The sequence below is a fragment of the Dermochelys coriacea genome, chromosome 18 (genome assembly GCF_009764565.3).
Source record: "Dermochelys coriacea isolate rDerCor1 chromosome 18, rDerCor1.pri.v4, whole genome shotgun sequence".
NCBI classification, from domain to species: domain Eukaryota; kingdom Metazoa; phylum Chordata; order Testudines; family Dermochelyidae; genus Dermochelys; species Dermochelys coriacea.
The window spans coordinates 17174577-17190087 of record NC_050085.1 but is presented as its reverse complement, the minus strand read 5'-3'; the positions used below and the strand labels follow the sequence as shown (position 1 = coordinate 17190087).

General features: G+C 43.1%; 1 protein-coding gene across 1 annotated transcript in view; it reads left to right on the top strand.

Annotated features, from left to right (window-relative positions):
* The first annotated feature begins 534 nt into the window (after positions 1–534).
* The window catches only part of NADK (NAD kinase), a 40405-nt gene continuing 25428 nt past the window's right edge, over positions 535–15511 (top strand). The window contains exons 1-2 of the mRNA XM_038377140.2: positions 535–880; positions 9124–9343. Coding sequence (XP_038233068.1) covers positions 9165–9343 — 179 coding nt within the window. The 5' untranslated portion in view covers positions 535–880; positions 9124–9164. The remainder of the gene's footprint in view (positions 881–9123; positions 9344–15511) is intronic.

Genomic DNA, 15511 nt, shown 5'->3' with positions numbered 1-15511 from the left:
TTTAAAAAAGGGAAAAGTTTCTAGTTCTCATGTTTGAAAACATGACCGAAGCTCTGAAATTAGGGGAAATAAAATAACCCTAAAATTAATATTTTTTTAATTTTAAATCATGTTTTTTTAAGCCACTCTGGTGGGGGGGGTGGCGGGGGGTGTTTATCCCTAACTCATGGTTCAGGAGTGCCTGGAATTGGCAACACTCAGCATGTGTAACACGGTGACTAGGTGGGTGGCGGGGGTCCAATGGTGCAAAACGGTGGAGCGCACTGGCCCCAAGGAGCTCGATCCTCGCTCCCCACTGTCCCAGCACACTCTGGCCGCCTGGCGCTTGCAATGGAGCAAACCCACTGGACTCGGCATTGGCGGCCCCTCCGCTTGCGCGCAGCGCGGCGCAGCTTCCGCTCCCCCCCCGAAGCAGCCAGAAAATGAGGCACCCAGACGGGCGGATCGCCTCAGCGATCAGCCAGCCGCGCCCCACGCATGCGCGTCGATGCTCGCCGCCTTTGCCCCGCTCCCCTCTCGGTGGCGTGGGAGGGCTGGCGCATGCGCATGAGCGCGATTCTCCCCTCTCAGCCCCCGCGCTCCGGACTCCGAGCCGACCCTCGCGTACGCAACCCAGCCGCTCTTACCGCCTCCTTCCGGACGGCAAGCCGCGGCGGTCTCGCGCATGCGCAGGGCTGTCGTCTCATCTCTCTTCCCTCCTCCCTCCCCCGCCGTCGGCTCCGGGCCCGGCTGCGGCTAAGTCTCGTGAGGAGGCGGAGGAACTAGGGAGGACTATGGAGGCGCGCCGGGGTGCTCGGCCGCACTCACCGGACGGGAGTAGCCGCCGCCAATACCCCCGGTTCCGGCACGCGGGCCTCTGAGGGGAAGAGCTCGCAGCGCGGTGAGCGGGGGACGGCGGCGCGAGGCGAGCGGGGGGAGGGGGAATGGAATGGAGCGGCGCGGCGCGGCGCGGCGCGGCGCGGGGGAGGGGGTGTCCTCGTGGCTGGCAGGCTGGCAGCGGGGAAGGATCTGCTCTTAGGAGGTAGCAAAGCCAGGGTGCCAGGCTTGCTGTGGTGCCTCCTTATGGGCAGCAGCTGCTGCCCCTGGGTGGGATGTTGTGGGGCAGGCTCAAGCACTTGGTGTGTAACTTTCCCAATTGGGGAGTGGGGGTGCCCGGTGTTGTCCCCTCCTGAAGGGGGATGTCCGTGTCTCACGGTAAAGGGCCTGCCCTGGGGGAGCTGAGCATGCTGGGGCAGCAGCTTTCGTTGTGCCCGCAGGATGGCTGGAGGTGTGGTGGCATCAGCCGTGCAGTGCCCTGCAGGAGGATGCTAGGCACACAACTGGTCTCTATGATGAAGCCTGGCAGAATTCAGTGTTACTTTCTTTCTTTTTTTTTTTTTAATCATTTTGATGGATGTCAGTGTTTAAGACTTTTTTTTCCACTTTTATTAGTTTAAATTTTCACAGTTATGCGAAGTTATGGGGTGGCCAGACAATGGGCAGGAGGTAACGAGAGTACTAATTTAATGGCAGTACGCACTGAGATCCACAAAAATAAAGCTTTATAATTAAGACATAAATTGTCAACATATCAAAATATATATGTTAAATGGCCTTAAATCAATCTTTTGTCTTCTCAAGCAGCATATTGTCGTACTTTGCTTATCTGTAAATTTCAATTACAATATTTAAAATTTAAAATGTCAATATTTTTGTTAGCATGTGGTGATAGTGATGTTTACCAACATTTACCAATAAAAAAATAATCAATCCAAGCCTAAAGATGATGATTGGGTCTTTTTGGTGGTTCTTGAAGCACTGTGGATGTACCATGTGCCACTCCAATGTTCATTAACTGTGTGTATCAAATGTGGCTTCATTGGTACAGGTCCTTAAACAGTTGACCAGCTGGCATGTGGTTTGTGCATATATATCTTGCATAGAGGGTACCTTCTGGCGTAACTAGTTTCAGTGCAGGTTTCCTTAGCAAAGCCATAGATGGTCTCAAGTGGTGTCTAAGAAGCACACTGACAATAACATTCTCTCAGTTCCTGTGAACCAAGAATAATCATTCTTAAATCTGCGCTGTGGGGATGGAAACACACAGATGTGGCTTCAGAGTCTAGGTGCAGAAAAAGAGACTACTCAACAGATAGAATAACCCCCTCTGGCCTGAATTGTACCTTGTCATACGAAGGAATCCTCAGCTGGTTAATAACATGGCTTCTTTTTTTTTTTTTAATCAAACCACACCTTCTGATGGTTGAACTGTTGGGGAAGTTGCTGGGAATTTTGGTTTTGTTCTGGGCCTTGCAATCTAGTTATATTTGCTCTACATTAAAGAGGAAGAGAAACAGGACAGCTAGAATGTGACTTGAAGTGTTGCACAGATGATCTTGGGGAGGAGGGCTGCTGCAGAAAAGTTTCTACTTGGGTATTTTTGACTCTTGACAGTGATGCTTTCTGTTTTTCACTGGAAATAGAAGAGTTAGAAATTCTATAACCATCCTCCATTTGACTGGCTTCTTGGTAAGGAGGACTCCTTGAGTTACTGAATAAATGACACGGAAGAGGCAAAATGCAAATTAATAGAAAAGGAAGCTAAGATAATGATTTCTGAATGTAATGGTCTTCTTACCCTTATGAGAATTACAGTAAATCAGTAATAACAATAATAGATGTGTAACAGGTCAAATGGTGTGATCTGAATGTCCAATACGATTTCTGGTCATCTAATAAAAATGTATGTTTGATATGATATATGTATGAAGGCTGTTGTACAATTCTTGATCTAATTTCATTTTGATTTCCTTTCTAAAGTATTAATGAGGCAAACACCCATATATACCGCATTAGGTTTTGTAAACACAATATGAAGGGTTTGATATAGCAGCACAATTGTCCTGGAGAGGGCAAACTATGGCTCACGGGCCGGATCCAGCACATCAGGCCTTTCAGTCCAGCTCCAGGCTGCCTTGGCCCCGCGTCGCTCCTGGAAGTGGCCGGCACCACGTCCCTATGGCCCTTGGGTGGGGAAGCGCAGAGGGCTCTGCCCTCGCCTGCAGGCATCGCCCCCCGCAGCTCCCATTGGCCGGGAATAGGGAACTGTGGCCAATGCAAGCTTTGGGGGTGGTACCCACAGGCGAGGGCAGCGCATGGTGGAGCTGCCTGCCACACCCCACCCCTAGGAGCCACTGCCGGACATGCTGGCCACTTCCAGGAGTGGCACGGGGCCAGGGCAGGCACAGAGCCTGCCTTAGTCCCGCTGCGCGCCACTCCCACCCCGGAGCCGCTTGAGGTAAGCAGAGCTGGGCTGAAGCCCGCACCCTGAAGCCCTCCTGCATCTGAGCCCCCCAACACCCTGCCTTGAGCCCCCTGCTACACCCACTCCTGCGCCCCAACACCCTGTCCTGAGCCCCCTTCCTGCACACTGCACCCCTTCCATGCCCCAGCCCTACATTCATGGCCCTGCATACAGTTTCCCCACCCAGACGTGGCCCTTGGGCCAAAAATTTGCCCACCCCTGGTGTATCCCCACCTTACCTATTATCCCTGGTTCGGTATTGAGATGTCAACCATCTCATATGATGGGCCAAAGATGCTAGCCTTCATTGCCCACTTGTTGAATTTTCTAACAGGCACCTTCATGATTTTTCCCTTACGTTTGGGAGGAGTGACCCATAAACATCTGCAAAACTAATTAATTGTCCTCCTTCAAAATCTCCTCAAAGGAGAACTTTGCCAAGATGCCTATAAAACACTTGAGAGCGATTAAGCTGCTGTTGTGCTGAGAAACTGCTTATCATGTTGACCAATACTGTCTCATTGTTTCCTTGTTCTCCCCCATCTGTATCAATTTCTTGTCTTTTTACTTAGTCCCTAATCCAAAGAGTTTACAATTTCTGGAATTTTTTTGTTTTTTGTTTTTATGTTCTGTATTTGTACAGCACTTAGCATAAGATGTTCTGACCCTTAACTGGGTCTCCTAGGCACTATGATGATACAAAAAATAAATAATTCTAAATTTAAAAGTTCAGACTTTTTTTCCCTTTGATAATGTTACAATGAAATAGCTGTGAAAACTTGACATATCATTACCTGATGCTTTTTTAGCTGAATTAATATAAGAATTGAGCACTTACGTTAGAATGAATGGATCTTACTAATGATACAGTATTCAAGCTGCCAAAATAAATACTCAGTAATTAATAATAAATTTATTTATAAAGCACCCTGGCAAAATCACTAGGAATGCTGCATAACAATCATAAAAACAATTTCACATTAATTAAAAAATAGACTTCCTGGATGATTGTCATTTTAATTGCTAATGAATTGTCACCAGTATTTGGCTTTTGCTACGCATAAGAAATGAAACATATTGGTAATGCATCCGATGAAGTGAGCTGTAGCTCACGAAAGCTTATGCTCTAATAAATTTGTTAGTCTCTAAGGTGCCACAAGTACTCCTTTTTCTTTTTGCGAATACAGACTAACACAGCTGCTACTCTGAAACCTGTCATATTGGTCACTTGGCACTATAGACACTTAACTTGCTATAGTTACTCCAGGTTTGGCTGATATTAGCTTAGAAGAACACAGGAATCCACTTCCAAGACTTACTGATACTAGACCAATAATTCCTTAAAGACCAAAGAGGTAGAAGTAGAGGGGGAGTTGAGGCATTGGATTGTCTTAAAATGTTAAGTTGATTCATAGATGCAGTGTACTGGGTTCACATATACTTCTAAAGCAGCACTAGGCATAGACAGAAATAGAATTCTGTTTTTCGGACTTTCTGTAGTGCTTTCTTGGTGAGCATCTAATATGAAATATAATCTTGGTTACACTTTATATGCAAGTCATAAGGTAAAATTTAAAATGGAAACTTCCTGGCATTTGCTCTGGGAAGGTTATTTTACATAATTCAGAATATAGTCCAGGATTATATCAAAACAGATGTTTGGTGTCACTAAACCTGTGACAAACAAATGAATCTTTGAAGAATAATAACTACTTTTACTTTAAAAGGTGATGAATGGACCCAAATAAACTGAATAAGGGGTTTTTCAGTGCATCACATTTACAATACTAATATGTTGAAATACTCCTTTCGTATTTTATTTTAGGCATTTAATATCTGATATTTAAATTGGTTTATTTTCTTAAACTTAGATCATTTTTAAGTTAATTGTATTTTATGATTAGTTCAGAAGAAGCTAGTACTCCTTTTGAGAAATTGTATAAAACCGTGGTACAAAGTTAATACAAATGAGCTTACATGCATAATTTTCCATGTCAAAAAGTAATTAATTTCTATATTATTGATGCATGATCACAGTAATTGTGTACAAATGGTGTGTACAAATCAAATAACTGGCATGCACATTAGTCTGTCTGAAAGCCAGGCCCCTCTTCTGAAATTCCTAGATATTAGGAAAGTCAAAAGTATGTTGAAATGAATATTTCCAAACTCAAGTTCATAGGTGACTGAGCCACTAAACATTTGTATCTTGAAAAGTGAAAGACATTATAAATTGATAACTAATGCATGTCACTAAATTATATCTATTTTTGTAATCATGTCCTTTTGGAATGGGGATGTAATTCATGTCAGGAATGAAGGAAGTGGTGGTTGGTGATTCAGTAGGTGGCATTTCCATTTGAATCAGTAATGAACCAGCGATAGTTTTGAAACAGTATCCCATGCTAGAGGCAATGTCTGTATCTTAAAATAGGGTGCTGTGAGGCTTAGTATTTTGTAAGGCAACTTTCCAGTTGTTTCAAAGTACTACAGCTGTAGTCACCAGCTGGTAGATCACGATCTACCAGTCGATCATGGAGCCTCTGATAGTCTGTCTAAGTCTTGATCTAGGGTTGTCATGCCAACCCTCCTGCAACCAAACCGGAAGATCGGCTGCTAACAGTTCAGCGGCATAGTAGGGCTAAGGCATGCTCCCTGTATGCCCTGGCCCCACGCCACTCCCAGAAGCGGCTGGTATGTCCGGCAGCTGCTCCAGGAGCAGAGGGAGATGGGGTCTCCGCATGCTGCCCTCACCTGCAGGCACTGCCCCTGCAGCTCCCATTGGCTGGGAACGGGGAATAGCCACCCATGGGAGCTGTGGGGGCAGTGCCTGTGGATAGAGGCAGTGCGGGGAGCCTAAATGCACTCCCCCAGGAGCTGCTGCCAGACATGCCGGCCACTTCTGGGAGCAGCACGGAGCCAGGCAGGGAGTCTACCTTAGCCCCGCTGTGCTGTCGCTCGGGAGCCGCCTGAGGTAAGCAGGGCCAGTGGGCTCCACACACAGCTCCCAGAAGCAGCCAGCATGTCCCTGGGGGGGCAGGGGACTCCAATTGCTGCCCTTGCCTGCAGGCACTGTCCCCCGCAGCTCCCAGCCAATGGGAGCTGTGGAGTCGGTGCTCGGGCAGTGCGCAGAGACCCTTGCCCTCCTCCCCCCCGTGGATGCAAGGATGTGCTGGCCATTTCTGGGAGCAGTGTGGGGCCAGGGCAGGCAGGGAGCCTGCCTTAGCCCTGCTGTGCTGCCGCCCGGAAGGTGCCTGAGGTAAGCGATGCCCGGCTGGAGCCCCCCTACACTCAGACTCCCGCCCAGAGCCTGCACCCCTGCCCCAGCCCTGAGCCCTCTCCTGCACCCCAATCCCTTGCCCTAGCCTCAGCCCGGAGCCCCTCCCACACTCCAAACCCCTCAGCCCAGAGCCTGCACCCCCTCCCACACCCCAATTCCCTGTCTCAGCCCAGTGAAAGTGAGTGAGGGTGGGGGAGAGCAAGGGACAGAGGCAGGGGGGATGGAGTGGGTGGGGCCTCAGAAGGGGCGGGGCAAGAGCATTTGGGTTTACTGTTGTTTCTACATTTTCTTTGAGGTAGATCCTGGGTTGCACTTAAATTCAAAAAGTGATCTTGTGCTTAAAAAGGTTGGAGACCACTGTGCTATAGGATGGTAAAGTATCATTACTATTGTTAGAAAGACAAATTGGATGAAAATATACTTTGAGTAGCTTTCCTAGACCCAAAGAAGAGCTCTGTGTAAGCTCGAAAGCTTGTCTTATTGGACCAACTTGTGTTGGTGAAAGATATTAGGTCACTCACCTTGTTTCTCTAATATCCTGGGATCGGCACAGCAAATTACTATTAGCATATTTGTTTACCATAGGGATGTAAATATCATTTAAAAAGTTAACTGTTTAAATGATTAAAATTATATAGTTTAACTGGTTAACTGATTAAAGGGAGAGGTGCTCCTGCTGCCTTGGCCAGTGCGGGACTGGGGGTTAATGGTTAGGGAAGGGTAACCGGTAAGACTAATGCTTACCGTTTCCTTGTTTATCAGTCTTTCCTAATTGATATGCCATACTATCACATTCTTCACAGTATGTATTAGGAAATTTGTTCAAAAGGAGGTGCAGTAGTAAAAGTGCAATTCTGCAAATATTATAGCAAGATAACTTTGTATTTTCTGTTGAGCTTATTAAAGTTTAAAATATTAATCCAAGCTTAAGTATTGTAATGACTGTTTATCCTTAGATTAGGTTTCCTTTTTAAACTGAAATTTGTTTGCTGTTTATATATATACAAGGATTATTTATATATTTCAGTTATATTCAGATATGAATAAGAATCTGCACAAATGTTGATTCTTAACATTTGTGGGGAAAGTAAACATTTCAAGAACTTAAAATGAGACTTAAAATGGCTTGTTCCATTATTATCTTGCATCCTCTAAGGAGGAAGTATAGAATGTTTTATGTACAGCAGATATTCGTATGTAACTCTATCTACCATATCTGATTAAAAATATATATTGATGATGTAGTAGACTTTCAGTAGGAAGTTCTGTTAACAGATTGGTACACTCATGTAGACTCTCGGATTTTTAAGGTGGGAAAGACCTAGTAAATCATTTCATCTATTTGTTTCCCTGGCAATGCAGGATTCTTTCATACTTCTTGTGTTGAGTAGAGTTGGCATCAAAGCTAGTTTTGTCTTCATGAAATTCGTGGTGGTGTTTGTTTGTTTGTTTGTTTGTTTGTTTTTTAAAGGCTAGAAATCTACCCAGTGTAAAACTATATGCTCAGACTTGAGACTTGTGAGCCTGGCAGGGCCACATCTTCTCCAAATAGGGTTTTAAGGAAGAAAGTCCACTTAAAGAGTGCCTTTTTCAGGTCCATTGCAGTGCTGTTCCTGACATTCTGCCAGTTGCCTAGTCTCAGATGGGAACTGTGCCTGAAGTTACATTGCTGGAAGTGATGGGAGCAACAAGAATAATAGATCCCAAACTAATCCAGTTTTGTTATAGGTTTCAGAATCGCAGCCGTGTTAGTCTGTATCTGCAAAAAGAACAGGAGTACTTGTGGCACCTTAGAGACTAACAAATTTATTTGCTCAAATAGTTTTGTTATAATTTCAGTAAAATATCCAAATTCTCTCAAAACGTTTTCATTTTTTTACTTAGGAGGTCCATTCCTTCCACTGTAGTTCACTATTCTGGAACCGCTTAACTGAATTTTTTAGTTCTTGTTCATTTGGTCCACAGCTTTGTTGTTGGTCATAGAGATATCAAGCTAATAAAGTTGCTTTGGTAGAAACAAAGTATTGGACTGCATAATTTGATGTCCTGTTCCCCCTTGTCTGGATTCACAGTTACTAAAAATGCTCTTAAGACCAAGTGTATTGTACAGTGCAACTTAAGAATGCCCCTCTGTCCCGCTTACCTGATGAGGATGAATCCAGGTATACGACAGTAATTTCAGATTTTGATGTTACTTCTAAAAATGACTTTTGGCTTTTGTCCAGTACTCCTTTTATAACAGAAAGTGGCTACCAATTCTTTAAGACCATTACAATCCTATTTTAAAATTGCAGCCCAAAGTGGCCCTAAACAACCCAGGTAACTGGCATCATTAACACACATGCACTTCAATTGGTTCCTCCATCCTTCTGCCAATTTCTTTCTTGTGACTTAGCAGAGCACTGAAATTGCCAGGAGGGTGGGAATCTCTTCAAGAATAGCTTGAAAAGTGTGTGTCATGTTCTAGGTCTATGAACTTAGATAGTGTCCATTTAATTTGTGGTTTGTTACTCTCCAAAATTTGAAATAAAGTAAAATCTTACTTTTTCTTTCCCCAAAGGAAGCTGTATTTCCCCCAGCTGAAGTTCCTTTACTTCCACCATGGAGGCAGAACAAGAAAACCTTTGCATCAGTAAAGATGATGAGAGCACTGAATCTGCTTTTCATTGCTCAGCATGTCATGATGATGATGAGTGGAGCTGTACTAACCCTATCCGGGGTCGGGCTAAGACTCGCAGTTTGTCTGCTTCACCAGCCCTCGGAAGCACCAAAGAATTCAGGTATGAAGTAAACTAGACTCAAATCTTCTACGCTGATGATTCTTTGGTAAAACTAATATAACATTAGTGCCACATTTATGTAATGCAAATATGATAATATAGGCTCTTCCTATGCGGGCAGCTTTCATTGGCATTAAGAATCACAGCTAATGACATCTTATGGCAAGAATTGAAGAAATATTCATTTTAGAACAGTTCTGCTTATATTATATCTTGTTCTTTTTTTATATATTTTTTTATTTCTAGGGATATCTTGATTGACAGGATCTCCTTAAGAGTCCATGTGTTCTTTTGTTTCTCGTTCATTTGACTTCATGATCTTCAGTTGCTTTAGATTGTCATAAACAGAGTTAGGTATTCAGGAATGGACAAACTTAGTATCAGAGAACCTCTTGTCACAAATCCTTAGTGACACATATAGAACATGAGGGCAAGAAATACAGAAAATGCAATTTGGATAGAATGTTGTTTAGCACTGATAAAAGGCAACGCTCCAGTCTAAATAACCACTGAATAAGTATAACAGTGACAATATGTTTGCCTTGCTTGTGGCGCCATAGCCTGTTCAGTCCTTGGCATCTCTCCTATGAATGCTCCGTAAGGTTCCCAAACTGTAGTCTGTGAAGCGCACAGACAGCTGGCTGGTGACGTGGTGCTGCCTTTTCCTTGTTTTTACCTGCTACCTTGCATTTAAGACAGCTAAAAAGTGGTACTTTTCAAATGTTACTCTTCCATGTAAACAATTGTTATAGTTGATACGTGGATGTCACGTGATAGTGAATTGTAATGGAAGTGGTCTGTGTGATTGTGAATTGGAGAGAGGTGGTCAATCTCGACTAATAGGGCCTCACTTGGGAAAAACTTTGAGAATCTCTTAGATTCATAGACACTAAGGTCAGAAGGGACCATTATGATCATCTAGTCTGACCTCCTGCACAATGCAGGCCACAGAATCTCACCTACTCACTCCTGCAAAAAACCTCTCACCTATGTCTGAGCTATTGAAGTCCTCAAATCATGGTTTAAAGACTTCAAGGAGCAGAGACTCCACCAGCAAGTGACCCGTGCCCCATGCTACAGAGGAAGGCGAAAAACCTCCAGGACCTCTTCCAATCTGTCCTGGAGGAAAATTCCTTCCCGACCCCAAATATGGCAATCAGCTAAATCCTGAGCATATGGGCAAGATTCACCAGCCAGATACTACAGAAAATTCTTTCCTGGGTAACTCAGATCTCACCCTATCTAACATCCCATCACAGGCCATTAGGCCTATTTACCATGAATATTTAAAGATCAGTTAATTACCAAAATCATGTTATTCCATCATACCATCTACTCCATAAACTTACCGAATTTAATCTTAAAGCCAGATAGATCTTTTGCCCCCACTGCTTCCCTTGGAAGGCTATTCCAAAACTTCACTCCTCTGATGGTTAGAAACCTTCGTCTAATTTCACGTCTAAACTTCCCAATGACCAGTTTATATCCATTTGTTCTTGTGTCCACATTGGTACTGAACTTAAATAATTCCTCTCCCTCTCCGGTATTTATCTCTCTGATATATTTATAGAGAGCAATCATATCTCCCCTTAACCTTCTTTTAGTTAGGCTAAACAAGCCAAGCTCCTTGAGTCTCCTTTCATAAGACAAGTTTTCCATTCCTCGGATCATCCTAGTAGCCCTTCTCTGTACCTGTTCCAGTTTGAATTCATTCTTCTTAAACATGGGAGACCAGAACTACACACAGTATTCCAGGTGAGGTCTCACCAGTGCCATGTAAAACGGTACTAAAACCTCCTTATCTCTACTGAAATACCTCTCCTGTTGCATCCCAAGACCGCATTAGCTTTTTTCACGGCCATATCATATTGGCGGCTCCTAGTCATCCTATGATCAACCAATACTCCAAGGTCCTTCTCCTACCCCGTTATTTCTAATTGATGCGTCCCCAGCTTATAACTAAAATTCTTGTTAATCCCTAAATGCATAACCTTACACTTTTCACTATTAAATTTCATCCTATTACTATTACTCCAGTTTACAAGGTCATCCAGATCCTCCTGTATGATATCCCGGTCCTTCTCTAAATTGGCAATACCTCCCAGCTTTGTATCATCTGCAAACTTTATTAGCACACTCCCACTTTTTGTGCCAAGATCAGTAATAAAAAGATGAAATAAGATTGGTCCCAAAACTGATCCTTGAGGAACTCCACTGGTAATCTCCCTCCAGCCTGACAGTTCGCCTTTCAGTAGGACCTGTTGTAGTCTCCCCTTTAACCAATTCCTTATCTACCTTTCGATTTTCATATTGATCCCCATCTTTTCCAATTTAACTAATTCCCCATGTGGCACGGTATCAAACGCCTTACTGAAATCTAGGTAAATTAGATCCACTGCGTTTCCTTTGTCTAAAAAATCTGTTACTTTCTCAAAGAAGGAGATCAGGTTGGTTTGGCACGATCTACCTTTTGTAAAACCATGTTGTATTTTGTCCCATTTACCATTGACCTCAATGTCCTTAACTACTTTCTCCTTCAAAATTTTTTCCAAGACCTTGCATACTACAGATGTCAAACTAACAGGCCTTTAGTTACCCGGATCACTTTTTTTTCCCTTTCTTAAAAATAGGAACTATGTTAGCAATTCTCCAATCATATGGTACAACCCCTGAGTTTACAGATTCATTAAAAATTCTTGCTAATGGGCTTGCAATTTCGGGTGCCAATTCCTTTAATATTCTTGGATGAAGATTATCTGGGCCCCCCGATTTAGTCCCATTAAGTTGTTTGAGTTTCGCTTCTATCTCAGATATGGTAATATCTACCTCCATATCCTCATTCCCATTTGTCCTACTACCATTATCCCTAAGATCCTCTTTAGCCTTATAAAAGACTGAGGCAAAGTATTTGTTTACATATTGGGCCATGCCTAGATTATCCTTGACCTCCACTCCATCTTCAGTGATTAGCGGTCCCACTTCTTCTTTTTGTTTTTCTTATTTATATGGCTAGAGAACCTTTTACTATTGGTTTTAATTCCCTTTGCAAAGTCCAACTCTACTTGACTTTTAGCCTGTCTCACTTTATCCCTACGTGTTCTGACATCAATAAGGTAGCTTTCCTTGCTGATCCCTCCCATCTTCCACTCCCTATATGCTTTCTGCTTTTTCTTAATCACCTTTCTGAGATGCTTTGTCTACAACGCCTGCCTATGAATTTTTTCCTCTTTCTTGGGATGCAGGCTTCCGATAGCTTCTGCAGCTTTGATTTTAAAGTAATCCCAAGCCGCCTCTACCTTTAGATCCATAAGTTCTTCAGTCCAATCCACTTCCCTAACTAATTTCCTTAATTTTTGAAAGTCAGCCCTTTTGAAATCAAAAACCCTAGTTGCAGATTTATTTTTGTTAATCCTTCCGTTCGGTTTGAACTGAATTAGCTGATGATCACTTGAACCAAGATTATCCCCTACAACCATTTCTTCTATGAGGTCCTCACTACTCACCAAAACCAAATCTAAAATGGCATCCCCTCTAGTCGGTTCAGCAACTACTTGATGAAGGAATCCATCAGCATCTAGGAAAATTTTGAGCCCTATTATTATTGCTAGCACTCGTCCTCCAGTCTATATCTGGGAAGTTAGTCTCCCATGATCATGCAGTTTCCATTAGTATTTACTTTATTAAAAACATTTAAAAGGGCTCTATCCATATCCAAATTAGATCCCAGCGGTCTATAGCACACCCCAAGCACTATCCCAGGGGAGGCTCTAATAGTTTTCTTCCCCAATGTAATTTTTGCCCAGATGGACTCTGTCTTATCCATTCCATCGCTTCTTATTTCTTTACATTCTACCTCATCATTGATATACAATGCTACTCCACCACCTTTACCTTTATTTCGGTCTTTCCTAAACAGCACATACCCTTCAATACCTATAGTCCAGTCATGACTACTGTTCCACCATGTTTCTGTTATCCCCATAATATCTGGTTTCACTTCCTGCTCCAGTAGCTCTAGTTCCTCCATTTTGTTACCTAGGCTCCTCGCATTGGTGTACAAACATCTTAATTTTTGCTGTTTGGCCTCGCTCACATTCTGTACCCTATTAGGCACGGTCAATCTAAAGCCAGTATAACCTATTAGACTGGCACCCACATTGCCCTTCCTCCTTATATAAATTCTCCTACCCACGACTGTATCATTTCTTACTTCGTTTTTTTCCCTCTCAATGCTAAAATCCGGTGTGCAGATTACCTGGATATCTCCCAACCATCTCCCCCAAATTCCTAGTTTAAAGCTCTCTTAATCAGTTGTGCCAGTCTCCATCCTAGAAGTCTATTTCCTTCCCTACTCAGATGAAGTCCATCCTGAGAGAACTGTCCATGAATGCCTCTCAGTAGTGGCAATACATCCCAAAGCCATCCTTATAGCACCATTGCCTAAGCCATCTGTTGATAGTCATAATCTTGTCACACCTTTGTTGCCCTTCTCTAGGAACAGGCAGAATCCCACTAAAGATTACCTGAGCCTCGATTTCCTTAAGCGTCTTTCCCAGCCTAGCATAGTCTCCCTTAATACTTTCCAGCGAGAATCTAGCTGTATCATTTGTTCCCACATGAAGGATAATTAGGGGATTCTTTCCCGCTCCCTTTAGGATCGTTTTCAACCTCAGGTCTACATCCCATATTTTAGCAGCTGGAAGACATCATACCCTTCTATTCTCTGGATCAGCTCTGGTTACTGTATCATTTCTTACTTCGTTTTTTTCCCTCTCAATGCTAATGCCTGTTCTTCTTCTCAGTAAAGAGTCCCCGGTCACATAGACCTGCCTTTTCCTGGTGACGGTGCCATTCTCCATTCCTTTTCTCCCTTGTAATCCTCTTTAACCCATCCTGTATCCTCCTGGGGCTCATATTTGGTGTAGTCTCCATTGACTCTTCTCCTTTTCCTATAGGACTAGCCACTCTTCTCTTTTTCCTTGTCCTTCCACCTTCAGTGACTACCTGCTGAGCCCCTTCTTCATTTTCCAACTCTGCAAACCTGTTATTGAGCTCTATTTCTCTTTCACTAGCCCGTCTTTTTTCCTCTGCCTGGTTCTTTTAGTCACATGCTTCCACTGACCACTTTCCTCACCCAGTCTCCCCTCCAGAATTCCTCAGTCCTGCTCCCATCTGCAAGTCTGAGCTTTTCCCTTCAGATACCTCATGTCTTTGCTCCATAATCTGCTCAAACCCCTTCCTATACTCAAACAGACTTTCCAAACACAACACCCCTGTGCTGCTGCACGACTGGCTGGCTACCTTTATAGGACCCCTAGTCAGAGAAGCCCCGCCCCCTAATCAGGGCTCAGCTTATTTCATTTAGAGCACTGAATATCCATCCATGGTAATGGTTATTACTGACCTTGGGTGGATTTGAACCATGAACATGGAGATTAAAGGTTTTCCCCCCCGCCCCCAATATTTCTGAATGAGCAGGAAGTTTCATGCTTTTGTAGAAGTAGGGCAAAAGTGAAATTTACCCAAGTTTTGTTTGCTTTTCTAGTCTGTATTTACATAGTGAGGTAACTCTTAAATAGCTTCTAATCTCAGAAGCATGTTACCAAGGAAAAAAACAGTCATTGGTCTATCATCTGCTGGCTTCAAGAGAGGATTTTGAACATAGTAATATCTTTTCACATTTTTTTTTCTTACAAAGCATAGGAATTGTGGATGCAGTGCATAGCTGTAGTGTTTATCATATATGGAAAGAGCTTGCCCATAACTCAGAAAATAGGTATACAGATGTTGAAGTAATATTTCTAGTTCTTTATGTACACAGTTTTACAAGGATACATGTGGCTTTATTTAATAGAACTCTGTAATGTTTGACAGAGTAGATTGATACTATTTGTTACACGATTGACAGTTTTAAGTCAACCATGGTACAAATAATCCAACTTCCAGTTCTACACATCTTACAAAAATGAAGTATGGAACATATGGTGACATTGAGGTACATCAATTTAATAGCTTGATAGTAATATAATCCAAAAGGAATGTTCAGGCTTCCTTAAATTGTAGGAACAGAGCTGGACTTGATACCAGATCTTTTGAACAGCTCCACCTAGAGTTAGTATACATGGTAAGAAAAACCTGGTTGGGTGCCTTTCACCTGTATAGTAATGA